Genomic DNA, 18,359 nt, shown 5'->3' on the forward strand with positions numbered 1-18,359 from the left:
AGTCCTAGTCGTTCTTTTCACTAGACTAAACATATCCAGTTCCTGTAACCATTCTTCATATATTTTAGCCTCCAGGCCCCTAATCATCTTGTTGCTGTTCTCTGTCCTCTTTTAAGTCACAAGGCTTAAATCTTCACATGCCAAACTGTACTAAATAAAACAGTTATAAACCGATCTTTGTGGGAATTTGTTAGTTTCAAAATAAATTATGAGATAACATTGGGGTTTTTTTCCCACTTCCTCCAACTGTCTTCCTAGTATCTATTATGTCTCATGCAGAGGTGGATTGCTTTGAGTTTGCTTTGCGTGCGCTTCGCTGCCGGTTCTGGGACCCAGGCCAAAATATCACTATCGGTTCGGCCGAACCAGGAGCAACCCACTTCCGGTCTCATGCCTGTATTTTCTCAGGGTGAAGTCCCCATTCAACCCTCTAGTTGTCTGGATTTGTTCACTATATTCAACAGGTGAAAGAATGTGTCTCTCTCCAGGTGATGCATTGAGAGGAAATGTGTGATGCATGAGTCACAGGTAAGTCAGCCTCCCTGGATATAGGTGCGGCAATTTGGTGCCCTACTTTTTCATTTCAATAGGTTGCATCTGTCATCTCAGTACATAAACATCATTTCTAGTTTTCCAACTACCTTGTGTAATGATTGCAGAGAAATGATTACTGTCTGACAGGGATTATTAGATTCAAATTGCCACATTTGAACAGTTTTGGCAAATGTGTATTTATATATGATTCACTGATACCTGACCAGACTTGCAACAGCAAAATTAGTAGACAAGTGAGTGTATTTTCAACCTCAGATGGAGAGTATATCATCTTACCACCTTTTACTGTTTTTCCTGGTGTGCAATCACTCATTCCTTTAACAACTAGCTATAACATTCATGAAACACATAGTGTACAAATATAAATTATCCAAATAATGTATTACTATAGAAGCTTATATGAGAAAAGGTAAATGTAACAGTATAAGTAAGCTTGACTGCAAAGGTCTTTTATCTTCTAGGACACTGTCATTAGACTAGCTAAAATACCAGGTGATTGTTAAGTGTTTAGAAAGTAAGAACATATTCCCACAGTCTTTTTTCCCAACATGAAAACACTCAAGTAATTATTCATGGATGACATGTCCACATGCAACTGTGTGTACCTCAAGGTTGCATATAGTTGAAGTATAGCTTTCGGAGGTTCATTCCTTAACTCAGTGTGTCAAAGTCAAGGCCCGGGGGCCAGTTCTGGCCCACGCGGTGCTTAGATCTAGCCCATGGGACCGCCCTGGAAACAGAAGGACCAGCCTGCAGTGCCTCTGCCAGTGAAAATGGCGCTTGAAAGGGCTCCGTGCAGCCCTTGCAAGCTTCGTTTTTGCTGGCAGAGGGTTAACAGGCAACAGAGTGCTTGGGCCACCACAGGTGCCCCCGACACGAGTGACATCAAGCTGGCCCCGCTTACCCCAGCCATGCCCACCCCAGCCCCAAAGGTAAACACAACCCTGATGCGGCCCTCAATGAAATTGAGTTTGACACCCCTGCCTTAACTGATATCTTTCATTTTAGTACACTGTATACTGAAACTGATTCAATACTTATTGAACTTACATCTGATCCACAACATATGATATAGTCATCATCAAATATTCATCTTGTTTGATTTGAAATGTAACATTCAAAAGTATAAACTGTTTAATAGTTACACTTTACTAATTTCCTATGCCCAGTAAACATGTTTAAGTTACTGTTTTAATTTAGATGGAAGTATATTTTCTCAGTATTGGGGACCAGGAGCTATTTGCATTGAGAATACATACCAACAGGTTAAACTTAAGTGAAATGTAGGGTAAAATCTCAATAGTAGACTCAACTCATTGTCCATCCAGAAAAGAGAGCTGCTTTCTTTGGGGGAAGGAAAGAAGTAAACAAGTATTTAAATAAAAAACTGCTTATATAGCCACAGTTGAGGCTGGAAGGCTTATTTGACTGTTGATGTAATAGCAGATGAACAAGCATCAAACTCTTCTGCCAGTTCTGTTTATTTCTTTATAGATATTTTATTTTGAATTTATTTAATTTCAACTGCTGAGGCTACAAAAAGGCCCTTTGTTTTTAGTCCTTATCCCTGAATGATCAAGGAATAGAGGGAATCAAATCCAGCAGGATCTTTGGAGTCCCCATTACTTGCCTTCCTGTTATTCGTGAGTCATTTCCACTTCTTTCTGCTGACAGGGGTCTCTACCACAGTGGAGATTATATAGATTATTGTGTTACGAAAATAAATTCATGATCGTTGCATGCTATTACCCATTGAATGGTGGTATTGGAAAGTCTGGAATGAGTTTGGGGGAAAATTGTGAAACATTAAGAATTAAGGTTAATTAAGGTATTCCATGGAAAATATTATTCTATCAGGCGACAATATATAAGGGGGAATACCATGTCAGAGAACAGAGAGGTATCAAAATAGAAAGTATGTTAAAATAGGTGCTGCCATAAAGTAGACTTAACAAATGCTTCTCTTGTTATCACTTCTTGTCTTGATTTTATTTTGTATACTGTATTTTTTAAGCCCTTTCTGAACTTTGCGTTATTTATGCCATTTATGTAGCATCACAATATCGTATGATTTTCATTGGTTAACAAAATATATGTAACATATAAAAAATCCATATTGCTTCTCCCAGAATGGAATAGTATGATAAGTATATTTACATACACATGAATAGCTTACAGTATGTGGAAAATTTCAATGCCAACCTAGCATTGAATACCGTGAGAAATTGTGGGTAGGGTTTGAGGTCAAAATAGATAAAGAACACATTTATGTCATATCTTATTTTCCACCTGACTAGTTTTCAGCCTCCACTGATAGTGAAAAATTAGTAAAACCTGGAATCCGGCGGAATTTTTTTTTTCTTATTTCATCACAACAAAATAATTCTTATTTGAAAATTGCCTTGTTCATATTGAAACTAGGGGGGGGTTGCTTAAGCTTCTGAAATGCATCAAAAACAATGCTAATTTAAGGATATACCACACTGATTGATGATATGCCATTAGTTAATTGTTGATTCTTAACGACTATATTTTCTCCATAAATATACACATACATGGCACCACTTTTTCTTACTGCCTCATATAACCATGTATTTTTTCTATTACTTCAATTTTAAAAATCTCTCATTCCCAATCTAATGAAATAGTTCTGGAGATTATATTCTAGTTGATTAGTTTTATGGTCAGGAATGAAAAGTATCAATCTATCTATATTTTTATATTCTGAGCCTTATCACATAGATCTTAAATAATTTTCTTCTTAATCCTGATTCTTAAGCATCATGATTTTTTGAAAAACAACATGCTAGGGAACGCAATAAGACATATTGTAATGGCATCCAATCAGACAGTAATCAAGCACTAGTACTTGTATCTCTTTAATTAGAGGAGAGGATACATATCATTAGACATAATTGTTTACTTCATTTATCTAAAGTTAGATCTTACATGAAAACATTCAGATATTAAAACATTTGACTTACTTATATTTCTGTTACTGAAGTATAAAATATAGATGCACCAGAAGCTATTAGTTTGTTACGCACAAATCTGTTTTGTAGAACATTAATGTACTTAGCCCTGTTTATAACTACAGATATTTTATGTCACTGAACTCAACACTTTGGAATATAAATATAGTAATTGAATAGAAGATGGCATCACCAGTCGTTATAAAATATCTGAATATTGGTAATTCTTCAGATCCAGCAATAGATACTTTTTTCTTACTCTAAAACTATACTTTGTCCTCTACCACAAAATATAATGCAGAATTATTTCATAATCAGCAAATGTGTGTAGATAAGGAATTTATCTTTGCAGTTTTAAATGGTAAAGCACTAGAATTAATTTTCAGATATTCTTCTGAAATCATAGCTATGTAGGAAGCAGCATTTTATGTTAAGGGAAGCTGATCTTACCACCTACTCTATTACATAATGGCTTTCCTTTAACTGGTATTAATTCTGAACTCAATGCTCTGAGACTGACATGATCGGCTAAGTTATCATCTTTAATTCTGCAGAGTATGGATGTAATATAATTATGCTAAATGTATTTCAGAATAATTGACAGCTCATATAGGAGATGGCAGAGAGCTAAGAAAGTGATGATTGATTTTAAAATTTTAGTCTGTGGAGACAATTCTTTGCATAGTTGAGTTAAAACATAATTATTCCTGACAACCCAGCTGCTACTTACTTTACTCAATAGCCCTATCCCAAGTCTTCTGGTGTCCTATATTAGCAAAACTAGAAATGTGCAAAAGCTTATTTTATTAAAATATAGTAACACTTCTGCAAACTGCACTTTAAACACATTAAAAAAGAACTTTGGTACAATGTTGACTTTTAGATATTAAGAGATGTAAGGTAGTAATTATTACATTTTAAATATGTTTAGTCCTTGACATTCATATGTTTGAATTAGCAAAGGGTAAAAAGAAAAAAGGCATAAATGGATTTATCATTTTCATTTCATTGATGCTTAAGACACAGGAATAGTTTGGATTAAAATTAGAAAATAAATTGTCAAATGGTTGAGAAATATAGTGTTAGATCATTTTTCCTTTGATTTATGAACCTATTTAGATTTATGCAGGCAAAGTAGAAAGGGTGCCAAATCTATAATTTAATTATAATGTGGATCATGGGCTTTGCATCTCTGAAAATTGTAGCTCATTATGGAAGGTAGCCTCAGTTCATTTAAATACATATATCCCAAAGTAGCTTATCTAATGTTTCCTACTTATTATTTTAGTGAATATTTATCCCATGAAATCAGCTGTGATGCTGACACTCATTAAGTATAGGGAAGACAATCATTATATCTATGAAATGAGATTTAGAGGGATGCCTAAAGTGCACACCCGGCCTTTGGCTATTGGAGAACTATAAGTACTGTGAGGCATACATAAGAATCTTCCCTGATTATTTCTTTCTAAACTAGGATATTTAGTGCATCATTACCATTATATTAACCCACTTAGATGGCATAAGTGTGATTCCATAATTTTAAAAGAGGATATTTTGAAAAATGCTAGGGGGAAAGGGAAGCAGACAAATGTTCTGCTCACATTTGCAAAGGTCAAGTTTTTGTCAAATAGATGAATCTGAATTACAGAGTATTAAAACTAATGGTTGACTAAAATATGGCTGGAAAACTGAATTAAGAAAATATAATGTGATCAAAAGAACAAGTAACAGCTGCCTGCTCTGTGCTAGCCTCCATATGTGTATGCCATTGTCTAGATCAGGGGTGTCGAACTCAATTTCATTGAGGGCCACTTCAGGGTTGTGTTTGACCTCAGAGGGCATGACTATGGTGGGCGTGGCTGGGGGTGTCCATGGCCATGATACAGGACTCAGCCTCCCCCTCCAAGCTCCATTTCGACTGGCAGAGGGATGGGAGAGTCCCTCTGCCACAACTGGGAGAGTTGTGCAGAAAACAGGGCCCGGGGGGAGGCATGTGGTCCCCTCGACCTCTGTTTTTGCTAGCAGAGGCACCACAGGCTGGTCCTTTGCTGTTTCCAGGCCGGCGCCATGCCCCAAGGACCAGATCTGGCCCACAGGCCTTGCGTTTGACACCCCTGGTCTAGATGGACAAATGTAGGGTTCCTTGTATTTACATGCAAGGACATATTGGATTGCTTTTAAATATTTTAATGTGTTATGTTAGTTTGTACAAATTATTTCGGGGGGGGGGGGTTGTCTGTTGTACACTATCCTGAATCACATAATTTGAGTTGAATTCATAAAGAAACCTTGGACTCACTACTCATAATCTAGGATCTTAACCCTTAAATTGTACCATCTGTCATGTTTTCTCTTACTATTCCTTTGGTATTGGAAAATTAATTTTAGCCATCACATAATGAAATGAGCTTAAATAGACTCCAGATAATGGTAAAGGACAGGAAGGCCTAGAGGAACATTGTCCATGGGGTTGCGATGGGTTGAACATGATTTTGCAACTAACAAAAACAAATTAAATTTTAGTGTGTGCAAATGGAAATAATTACATACGCTATGGCTTGTCCATTTACCCCTTCTTCCACATCCCTAATCCCCCTTCCTTCCCTCCCATTTTATTTTAGGATGTATTGCATCTTGAGGTAGAGAGGTAGCTTAATGCATTTGGTCATTTGTTGTGAGAGATAGTACCTGGTAGGGAAGAGGACCTGGTGTGATGGATCACAGTGAAGCAATTTCTTAGGAAGGAGGGAGCACATTCCAAAAAGGGGAGGGGGAGATAAGAGAAAGCAGAGCCTGGAGCTAGATAGGAGACAGAGGAAGAGAGTCTATGACAACTCTCCATAGCCAACTCACCACAGCCAACTTGCTGCAGCCAAGTTGCCATGGCCAATTTGCCGCAGGACAACTTGTTGTGGGACAAGAGTTATATTAATTTTGAAGAAATAGTGGAATAGAATCATTAAAGAAAGGATGCAAAATTAAATGTGAATGACAAAAATTAAAATAAATTTTAATTACTGGAATTTTAAACAATTAAATTGAATTGTTGGATTGTCCAATGCAACAAATTGTCCCATGATGAGTTGGCCATGGTTAGTTGATGGTGGCGAAGTGGCTGCAGTGAGTTATCTCATTTCGCTCCCTAGAATCTCCCAGAGTATACCGCTTAGAGTGAGAGTAGTAAGGGTTCAATCTGGCATCTATTGTGTGTAAATAAATAAATAAAGAAGTGAACACTAGCTGAATTCTTCTATCCCATAGTTAGGCTTTGCTTGACATTACCACCCTAATAAAAATGTAGAACCCAGGGTTCAAAGCTATCACTAGTTAATATAATTTGATTCTTTATCTTTTGTCCATACATGCATAAGAAAAGTATCTATGAACCATAGACTGGTAAAGAAAGTAAAGAAAGCTAATCATTACTTTTTATGAATGCTTAAGAAAGTATATTTCAAATTGTAATTAACTTTTGGTAACTTTTGGCATTAGAAGAGATAATGTCATATTTGTAACTAATACCTGATCCCCGATTTTCACAAAATACTTCACATAATTTCAACGACTTGAACAAGTGCCTGTTGTGTATTCATATCAGCTGCATCAAGGAGAAGAAGCATGTGCATGAACAGATGGAATGCTTCAATTTGGATGATTATGAAAAACTGATAGAAATATGGAGTGTTCTTCAAAAGTATACTCGTGAAAGACAGCATGTCCTATGTCACATAGCTTCCCTCCCCCCCATTGATTAGCACTGAGGTTTGCTACTTACATGCTAAGCCAAATAGCATTGGAGCAGAAGTTACTTATCTTGGAAAGCAATAGTGTGATGAAGACAATTCATAGTGTACTAAAAAATGAAAAAGCATGATCAATGTCTGTGTTTTCCTGTATCTTGGCTATTACTTGCCATTCAAAGTTGAACAGTTAATGTCTGAAAAAGAGTAAAATGCAGATAAATATGCAGAACCAGAGAGAAAGAACTTATCTGGGATACAGTACTTTATAATTAGAGGCCTAACATCTTTTGATGATTTCAATACAGGAAAGAATGCATCATGAAGATAATAATTCATGTAAACCCTGTCTAAAACTCAAAATTGTATGTTGGGCTGCTCCGATCTGAATGTCAGTCCTATAATGTCAAACATTTCTTGCATGAAAAAAAGATGAAGTTTCAGTAATTTGTTTTAAAATAAGGTATCAAAATGCAAGTGACACTGTTTGACTACATAAATCAATAATATAGTAATTCCCCTTAAACCTGCTAGGGAGAATTTCTTAGCACCGCCCTGGCAGTGCAGTGGCTCGAATGCAGTATTGCAAGCAAACTCTGTTCAAGACCAGGAGTTCGATCCTGAATCAGCCTTCCATCCTTCCGAGGTCGGTAAAATGAGGGCCCAGATTGTTAGGGGTAATATGCAAATAATGCTGATATTGTAAACCAGCCAGAGAGTGCTGTAAGGCATTATGGGATGGTATATAAATTTAAGTGCTATTGCTATTAGCAACCCAAGAAGAGTTTCTTGGTAATTCATATTCCTTCTTCAATGATTTATCTATTTATCTACCTCTGTATCTTTTTAACATATCAGCCACCATCTCACCAGTCTCTAGGTGGCTACAGATGTGGAAAAAAGATATTGTGGAAATAATTTCCTTCTTTTATAGCAGAGGTCCCCAACCCCCAGGCCACAGCCCATTACCAGGCCTTGAGCCATTCAGAACTGGACCACGGAAGTGGTGGGTGAGTGTGCGCACATCCCCACTTGCACGGGCATAATCATAGACTGTTAAGAAGGTAAAAGAAGCTAAGAGAGAGGGAGGGAGGGAGGGAGGGAGGGAGGGAGGGAGGGAGGGAGGGGGAGCTTCTCTACTACTTCTGCGGAACCATCTCCTCTCTACCCTCCCCAGCTGGTCCACAAAGCTGGAAAGGTTGGGGAAACTTTGTTTTATAGCATCAGGAGACATTTGAAAGGCAACATGGGGTTTTTCTTTGCACCTTTGAAAATACCTTTGAAAAATTTATCTTGTTTAGATGTTCCAGGTTTCATTACAATGCTATTTAAAACCATGCCTATTCCTAAAACCTGAATTAAGAAATAAAGTTCAAGCCTGAGATTTTTGAAGACTTTTTTCTATTATATAGGATGCACTGAATAGGTAAAAGGCATTCAAAATCTCCCAACAACATGATGACATTGGAACTTTAATACTTTTTTTTCAGAATACAGTTAAGGCACCAGGGTAGAAACCAGGAGAATGGTACAACTTTGTTTCCCAAAAAGTAGAGAAGGGAATAAGGGGATTGGCCATATTAGACTTAATGGAGAGGAAATGATAGAAGGTGTTGAAGCCATAAGAACCCTGGAGGCAAGTGACCATGCAATATTGGAATTTAACATTATGCAAACACAAGTAGTAGAACAAAGTCAAACTAGAGTTTTGTATTTTAAGAGAGCTAATTTCAATAAACTCAGAGAGAGCTTGGGAAGAATTCCATGGATGAGAATCCTCAAGGGGAAAACAACTCAAGAAGCTTGGGAAATTTTGAAAAATGAGATTACAAAAGCTCAGTCTAGCACAATTCCAATGAAGAAGGAAAATAACAGCTCCCAAAAGAAACCAGCATGGCTGCATAAAGAACTCTCTGACAAATTGAAAGACAAAAAAAGATAAGAATAAAAAGTGGAAAGAGGGGGACATAACTAAGGCAGAATATCAGCAAATAGCCCGAGCCTGTAAAGATGTAGTAAGGAAAGCTAAGGCTCACAATGAAGAAAGGCTTGCCACAAAAGTAAAAAATAACAATAAAAGCTTCTTCCAACATGTTAAAAACAAGAAAAAGGTTAAGGAAACAATTGGTCTATTGCTGGGAGAAGGTGGCAAGAAGGTGACAAGCAACAGGGAGAAAGCGGAACTATTTAACTCATGTTTTGCATCTGTCTTTACACAAAGGGATAAAACAGTCCAACCTATCAAAAACAGCACCACAAAAATCAGATTAGGAACACAAGTTGAAATAGGGAAGAAAATGATAAGTGAGCATCTGTCTACCCTAGATGAGTTCAAATCACCAGGGCCTTGGTAAGGCCACACTAGGAATACTGCATTCAGTTTTGGTCACCACGATGTAAAAAATATGTGGAGACTCTAGAAAGAGTGCAGAGAAGAGCAACAAAGATGAATACAGGACTGGAGACTAAAACATATGAAGAACAGTTGCAGGAACTGGGTATGTCTAGTTTAATGAAAAGAAGGACCAGGGGAGACATGATAGCAGTGTTCCAATATCTTAGGGGTTGCCACAAAAAGAGGGAGTCAAACTATTCTCCAAGGCACCTGAAGGCAGGACAAGAAGTAATGGGTAGAAACTAATCAAGGAAAGAAGCAACTTAGAACTGAGGAGAAATTTCCTGACAGTTAGAACAATTAATCAGTGGAACAGCTTGCCTCCAGAAGTTGTGAATGCCCCAACACTGGAAATCTTTAAGAAGATGTTGGATAGCCATTTGTCTGGAACGGTATAGGGTTTTCTGCCTAGGCAGGGGGTTGGACTAGAAGACCTCCAAGGTCCCTTCCAACTCTGCTATTGTATTGTTTATTTATTTATTAACCACATTTATATACTGCCCAATCCCGAAGGACTCCAGATATTGTATCTTGTATTCTATCTTGAGTTCCTGAATAATCATTGTTATTGTTAATGTATGAAAGGCATCTATTATTTGAATTACACTAGAAATAATCACTAGATTTGAGAAAAGGTACCAAATTAAGTCACCTCCCTACTGAAGGCCTCCGCATGTTGCATTTTGGCCTCCCCTGCCCCTAGAAGTACTCTTCACCACATGTCACATTTTTGGCCTCAGGGCGCCTCTGTGCATCCTGTTTTTGGCTTCCCTGACCCCCAGAAGCACTCTGCTAGTGGTCCACTAGTTGCTACTGTTGAGCTGGGTATCACCTATTCTATATCCACACACTTATTTATTTCGACCTAAATGCAGTATTTTACTTTTCTCACTTGTTGGATAAGGCCCTATCTGCAAGTCTGTCAAGATCCTTCTGAACCTTGAGTCTATCTTCCGAAGTATTATCAATTTGTCTGCAGTTTTGATGCAGTGCCCTTCTATTCTCCATCTAGATAATTTAGGAAGATGTTGAAGACTTGGTCCAAAACAGACCCTTGAGGTACCCCACTGCATGCTTCCCTCCATGTAGATGCTGAGAGAGAGTGACTGGGTTAAGGGGCACTTAGTTGGCTTCCTGCCTAAAGTGGGCCTAGAATTCAGAATCTCCTGGTTTCTACACTGGTGCCTTAACCACTACACCAAACCACAATATGGCCTTAAATCCAATTCATTTCTCTAGAATTGTCTTCTTAGGAAAATATACATTACATTTTCCTTGCCCTGAATTTCCTGCTGAACATGAAAGAAAAAGGCAGTATCTCAACATTTTTTTCAAAAGAAGATATTTTTATACATCTATATCATGTTTCCATTAGCACTTCATTCCCTACATTAGAAATGTGTGGGCCTTTTTTATTAGAATGGGTGTGAATTTCTTGATTATTTAGGTTGCATCCTTACTGTTGAAGGTAGTAATGTGAATGCCGATGAGATATTTAGGTATCTCTTAGGAGACTCCCAAGTCATGGATTAGCTAGAAGGAACTGAAAGCATAGGAAAGCTACTTTATTCTTGACGTATAACAGTATTACAAATAGTTCTTGGTCCACAGGATGAATACTTGCCAAATGGAAGATTATTGCTTTTCACACACTTCTGTAAGAGTTGTTCCTACTTTAAAGTTCTGTCCTGTTATTCTGCAATAAAGAGCAGGTACCATAGTTTATGAGTGAAGAGCCTTCAGCCATAAAACCACATGAAGCCTTCAGTTTAATTTCATGCATCTTTCAGCCAATATCAAAAGTCTGAAATGAACTTAGTGAGCAGTCTTGATCTTAGTGAGCTCAATGAGTATTTGGTGGTACCCAGTTGTTTGGGGCTAACTTAAGGATGAGTAAACATGAACAATGTGTGTTGGCCTATGTACAGTATTTAATCTCTCTTAATTCATGCTCCAAGTGGGGTAACGGAAGGCTTAGGAAATGAGATTTTTCAGACGTAATATGAGGAAATCTTATCATGTTGGGTTACTATTGGCAGAAGATGAACCTGCAACAAAACTACCACGAAGTGAGAGAAAACATATCATTCGGGGAAAAGAGGCCGGGGAGCAAATCCGTTCACTGAACGTGCTCATTCATCCAGGACGTGGAGGTGGGAGATGGATTGACTTGACTCAACGGTGACATGCAGTCTTGCCTTCCCATTTCCCCCAGTTTTGCAACAACGTCTCCCCTCAATTTTTAAAAAACTTTTCAACCTGATTACAAAGTGAGCAGAAGCCGGCGGGGGTGTCTTCTTCTTCTACTCCCGACGTTGGTGAAGTAATCGAGTTTCCGTTTCGGCAGAAGAAGAGCTCTGTTGGCTCCTCGTTCCTCCTGGCATCTTCGATAAGAAGAGGGCCGTTTCCTGTTATGTGCTCGGGACCTTGGCGTTCAAGACTGCGACGCCAAACCCCTTTCCTGGCGGTAATTGCTCCGGAAAAGGCGAGCGGTGGGGGTTTGGGGGGGGAGGAAAGCGAGCGGCAACGTTTCTGTGGAGCGAAAGTGGGGCGTAACAGGGAGCCGGGCTCTGGCGGCGGCGGCGGCTTCGCTATTCCGGCCGAGCAGCCTTTGAGCAGCTGGAGCTGACTCTCGTCCCTCGCGCGGACCGCTTCCCTTGGTCCGGCGGCTTTTCAGGAAGGCGCCGAAGGTGCGAGGCGTTCCTGGCGGCCCGGAGAGCCGCTGGGGGGAGTCTCCCGTTGCTGCGCACCTCTCCAGCCTCTGTCTTTCCTGCCCGCCCAAGAGGCGGGGATAGGCGGGCAGAAGGAGCCGAGCCGGGCTAGTTTGCCACTGAGAGCGAAGGCTCTGGGTCGGAAGGATCCCTCTGCGCGGGGAAAGGAAGCGGCGGCGACCATGCCTGGCAGCGATACCGCCGTGGCTGTAGACAGGACTTACTCCGACCCGGAGCGGCACCCTCGCTTCAAGTCCCGGGTAATTGCGCTTCCCCTCCGCTGCCTAATCTGTCTCAGCTCCTCTTCCCTTCGAGGCTGCCGAGTGAACAACTCGCCGCGTTCCTCCTGCTGCGTTTAATTCGGGACAACCTCGCCCGCCGGGGCTGCCTTAATCCTGAGATCGAGCGCGCTCCCTTCTGGGACCGACTGCCTGCCTTCGGTTCCGCTCCGTAGCCTCCGGGTTTCTGGGGTTACCTTCTGTCAGCGTCCAAAAGCGGCTCCGGTCGGCATGTGGGTTTGCTTCTGGGGTGCTTCGCGAGTCGGGTTTCAGTTCGCCTTTAGGGGCGAGCGGCTGCGCGGGATCCTGGGCCGTCTGCATTGCGCCGCTTATGGTTGCCTCCTAGCTGTGTGCATTTCGGACGTTACAGGCGCTCACTTTGCCGGCCTGCTGTAAAAGGAGCTAAAAATAAATCGGAAAACCTCTGGAGAGCTGATTTCCTCGCCTTTAAGGTTTCGATTTCAGCGCTCTACTCGTGCTGAAGTGGTCGAAGTGGCCTGAAAATTAACCTCCCCGAGTTTCACTCTGTCCTCGCCCATTTAGCCTCTTGTGTCTGGCTAGGAATCTGCATTCTGCAGGCATTTTGTAATGGGCTTTAATCAGAGAAGAGTGATTTGTGGTCCTTAACGCCTTCAGAAATTGTGAGCTACTTGAATTGTAATGGGGGAGAGAGAGAGTTTATAAAATGAATGTAGAGCAATTGTATTAATTGACTTCATTTCAATTATTTAATTTAATTATTTAATTTTATTTATCTTTATTATTATTTTTTGTCTGGTGCCAAGAGCATTTTTCAGTAGCCTGACTTTTCTTTGGTATAATATAAGGTCCAGTATGAGTTTCCACTGAAAACAGTTGTCCATCCCTCTCTTTAGCTGACAGAGTATGACATTTTCAAACACTGAAATATCTGACTGGTACTCATGGAATGCAGGGCCAGCCAGAATGGATGTGATCTGCGTGATTGAAATGTGCCAGCTCAGTTCAGATTTGACCAGACCAGTGGCATGTTGGGTGGGGTGGGGGTTGTCCAATGTCATTTTTGAGAGCTAATTTGTTTTTGCAAACATGAACCTCTCTGGGAATATTTTAGAATATGAAAATGGGATGAAGAAGAGATTAAACCTGCCGTTCCTAATGATGTTGTCATAATAAATACTGGAAAATGTTACCAGGGCTTATTGAAAGTAAAGATGAGGAATCCAGCAATGCCATTCTCACTACTCAGTCACTGACAGTGATTTTTGCAGCCACATGCTGTTTCTCAGAAAGCATTATGTGCAGTGATTTTTCCATAATTATTGTGAGGCAGCAGTGAAATAAACATTCTTAAAATCTAAAATCAGTAGTAAAAATGCAAGCTGGTGCTCTCCAAATATGTTAATCTGTAAGCATTTCTCTACTGCTCATTTGAAATACTATTGACCTATCCTTGAATTAGCAGAAAATCAAATGGGCATGAAATTTGCTTTCCACAGTACCAAGCCCTCTCCTGCTTCTGTTTCATGTCAGTGCAGTCGTCTGACTTCCCTTCTGGGTGTGGGATGACATAGAGCCGGGATGGCAAACCTATGGCACATGTGCCACAGGTGGAACGCAGAGCCATTTGTCAGGGCACGTGACTTCCGGTTTGCTCGTAGGGTCATTTTTCGTCCTCCGGAGCATTCAAGAAAGCTCTTGAAGCCTCGGGGGGGGGCTGTTTTCGCCTTCCCCAGGCTCTTATAAAGCCTCTGGAGCATGGGGAGGGCAAAAAAAGCATGCAAAAAATGGGGGGAGCACTGGGGGTGTCTCACATTGTATTATGGTGCGGCATGCCCATGCACGACCCTCCTGCACTCCCCCCTGCTTATGGCACGCGAGCCATCGCTGACATAGAGTAACAGATTTGAAGTTGTCCTAACAGGTCTGAAGTTGTCCTTGGACAATGATGGAATAATAGGAAAGATGTTACTTCAACACAATAACAGCTCAGGACACCCATCCCTGCCTTCAGCTGATAGTATACGGCCATTTCAAACACTAAAATATCTCGCTGGTACTCCAAGAATGCAGGACCAGCCAGAATCCTGCTTATCATATGCCTGCTAATTAAAACCATATTGTTTGAGCTTGAATGTTGGAGTGCTTTGACCTGGAGTTGCTTCTGGGGCCTATTATATCACATGTTTTACTTGTTCTTGGTTCTCTGCATTGTATGCTTTAATTTGTTGTTATCGGCCCAGAATCTGCTAGAATTGGGATGAGATTTAAGTACTGGAAATAAGTTAAAAACAAATAGCTAATGTAAACATTACATAATGGCAGTAGTAAGAACCTATAATGGGCTTAGAGAACAACCATGGGAGACCAGAGGAAGAGCCAAAGCCCACACAATGGTCTGATAAGAGAAATCTGAGTCCAAAGGAAGGATGAGGGGCAAGAAAGTATTTCAAAAAGTGAAGACAGGGAAGAAGGGGAAGCGCTTTCAGACTTGCAAGATTCTGTTACTGTAACTTTAGAATAAAAGTAGTATTAGTATTCATGGTTATGACTTCCTATCTTGACTATTTTGAGAGGCTGACACAATCCTATTTTTGTTCTGCTGCCAAGTACCTATATTTCAGGTTCCCTATCCCTGCAGATTTGCTTTAATGGTACCAATTCCTCTGATGTGGTTTGGGGCATGTAGATCCCCAAAGTGAAAATCCTCTTGTGCGAATAAAAGGGAATGCTTGCTTGTTGATGGACATTACACAGAAATTTAAAGAGAACATTCATAGAATACCTGTCCTTTAGGAAGCATTGCTTTATTAATAATGGATTACATGCTATCAACTTTTAATGGCCAAATAGATTTTTTTAAAGGAAAAATCTGACACACGTCTTCCAACAGTCCACTCATTGCCAGTGTAGCTGAGTTCAACTATCCCACTGCTGGTCGTTTTTTTCCCTATCCTCTGTCCTTCCCTTGCCTCCCCTCTTCTCCCGTCCCCTCCCTTTCCAGCACACGAGCCTTCTCCAGAAAGCTACATTTTCTCATGTGCCCAAAATATGATAATTTCAATCTGGTCATTTGTGAAAGAACTCTGGAGTGACCTGTTCAATTATCCATTTCTTTGTTTTCTTGGCTGTCCACCATATTCTTAGCAGTCTTCCCCAACAGCAAAGTTTCACAGTGTAAATACTCTTTGTAGTCTGGTTCTCCAAACTCCATTTTTCATTCCTGTAGAATGTCACAGGGAAAACTGTTGCCTCATGATTCTGATCTTTCTAGATATAGACAGGTCACTGTTTCTGAATATATTTTCCAAGACTTTCTTTGTTACTTCACAAAAATAAAAGGAATAAAATAATATAGTATTATCTATTTTTCTTGTATAGTTTAAATAAGTGATAGTTTAAATACTAATGTGAAATAACCCTAAATTTGAAAAAAATTGAGATTTCGGAGAAAAGTTTGGACTAAGATTATATTAGGCTAGCATTTGCTTCACTTATAACTGCAAATGGAGAAAAGGCTTGATAACTAAAAAAAATCTACTCAGTAGGTAAAACTATCTCTGTTTAATAAAAAGAAAATAATAACTTGTTTCTTTGCATAAATATTTTGCCTTTTTCTAAACTGAGGCTACTGCTTCAGAATAGATGAATTGCAAAGCTTGCAAATTGCTTTGATTACTTATCTATGTTGGGAAAAGTTAAGAATCTTCCTCTTCTGAAACCTTAGTCTCTCTTGGGGCCTTCCATTTTGTTCATATGCATTGAATGGATACACAAACATTTCCTTATAATTAAATATTTAAAATAAACTTATTTGCATGCCTTTGATATTGGCATATTACCTTAGTAGCATCTCTACTCCCTATGTAGTAATGGAGACAAATGATTCTGTAATGAAATTAACATTTATTTTTATTAACTTTACCTAGGAAATACATAGATTATGTTGGTGGGAAGTGTTTAATATTTCTCCTACTTTCATAGATCCTGAGATTCTGTCCAAGGATATTATCCATAGTGGAGAGGGAAGGTATTACTTAAAAAAACTGGATAAAATGGGTTATCTTTCATGCCAGCTTTGTATTTATGAGAAGCCATATGATGCTATTTCTTAATTTATGTAAATGGAATTTCTGTGTAACAAGATCTTGGCACAGAGAATATTGTGTTCATGCTTTTTTTGAAATGAAGAGATGACAGTCCTAATCTTACTTTCCAGAGTAAAAGCTATTTTTATTTAGAAAGAAGGGTTATGGAAATGAATAGGCAAGACACACAAGAAATCTGCTAACAAAAATATGTGATCCAAAGAATTAGAAAATAAACATCTTCCAGATGGAGTAATGGAATAATCCAAATGTTATTAACATTATCACCAGATTGACAGATGAATATATAGTTTCAACTTATCTATAACAACTGTTGTCAAAATACATATTGCAGCTGTTCCTTTTGCTTGAAAAGAGACAGCTAAGAAAGTCATATTAGGTATTGTTGATATTATTTATAAGATCTATTTATTATCTATTATGTCACACAACATTGCAGGATTGTTAGGAAGTTCTTCATTTTGAAACAAGATTCTGTGTTGCCTTGTTTTGTTACATACTTGTTGAATCATTCATGGTTCTGATGAACTGAATTTTAAAATATTCTACTTCACCAATGCTTTAAAATTAATTTTTCTAATTAATATAGTAAAATATTAATTGTGGGACATAGATTTGATAAGAACCCTTCTCCTTTTCATTATTACATAAGGACTGATCGGGCTTCAACACTTATTGCTTGAAAATTAATGAGTAGTTACGATCAGCCTTTCCTCTCTCCTTCTCTCGCTTGGGCTTGCCGCACAGAAGCCTCCCCTATCCTATCCCCTTTTCTCCCTCAGCCTTGCCCCACAGACACCTCCCCTATCCTATCCCCTTCTCTCCCTCAGGGTGGTCCCATTGATCCTCTCCAAACTCCCAGCCAGCAGACCAGATGAGTCACACACTGGCCATTTCCAAGTGGCAGTTATAACAGAGAACTTTTCAGGTGGGGAGGGGGAGTAGAACTCCTTAGCATCAGAGCGTTTTAATAATAATATGAGAAATACTAATGATCTGATGGTTGTTTCAAAAATCCTTTCTAAGCAAGCACCTATAAGCCAAGAGGAACATATGTGCCACATTTCAAGTTTGTAGACTTTACGGTTCTGGAGATTTCATGATCAGAGTGTAAAAACTAGCATTGAAGAGATGTTTGCCTTTATACATCATTGATCAATTTGGCTATTACACGCATGATAGGCCATCCACCCTCCTTCCACCTGTAATTAGTTCTGTTGTTTTTACTTCAGACATGTTAATCAATGGAGGCTTAGCTCCTGTTGCTTCCTTCCCTATCCACACAGTTTGGGCTGCTAATCACCAAGGAATGACGCTGAGCTGTCCGATGTTGCTTTAATGGCATTCTCTCTGACCCCTTCCCACACATCCCTCCTCCATATATTATGAAACCATATATTTCTTGGCTGTTCTTAGTTTTTCTGTCCTCAACTTCTTTGTATGATTCTTTTGACAGTTTGTAGATAGGTACTATTGGAAAACGTAGAAAGACTCATAGCTGGCAGACATTTCTGAAGTGATATGCAGGAAACGAAGGAACAGTATTTTGCGCTCTTGTCATAGTTGCTGTCTCTATGCAAAATGATCAGGTGTGATGCCAGCTGGCATGATGCCTGT

At 39.4% G+C, this 18,359-nt stretch overlaps 1 protein-coding gene across 3 annotated transcripts in view; it reads left to right on the top strand.

Moving 5' to 3' along the window:
• Window positions 1-18,359, top strand: part of TMCC3 (transmembrane and coiled-coil domain family 3) — a 101,858-nt gene that overhangs the window by 57,756 nt on the left and 25,743 nt on the right. Inside the window, exon 1 of one of the 3 annotated variants that reach the window (XM_014059114.2) lies at window positions 12,509-12,636. The exons of the other annotated variants lie outside the window; for them this stretch is intronic. Coding sequence (XP_013914589.1) covers window positions 12,559-12,636 — 78 coding nt within the window. The 5' untranslated portion in view covers window positions 12,509-12,558. Of the gene's footprint in view, window positions 1-12,508; window positions 12,637-18,359 lie in introns of those variants that run through there. 3 annotated transcript variants of the gene reach the window in all.

Source organism: Thamnophis sirtalis, unplaced genomic scaffold (assembly GCF_051295495.1).
Source record: "Thamnophis sirtalis isolate CommonGarterSnake01/CBP01778 unplaced genomic scaffold, rThaSir2_p1.2 scaffold_9, whole genome shotgun sequence".
NCBI lineage: Eukaryota > Metazoa > Chordata > Lepidosauria > Squamata > Natricidae > Thamnophis > Thamnophis sirtalis.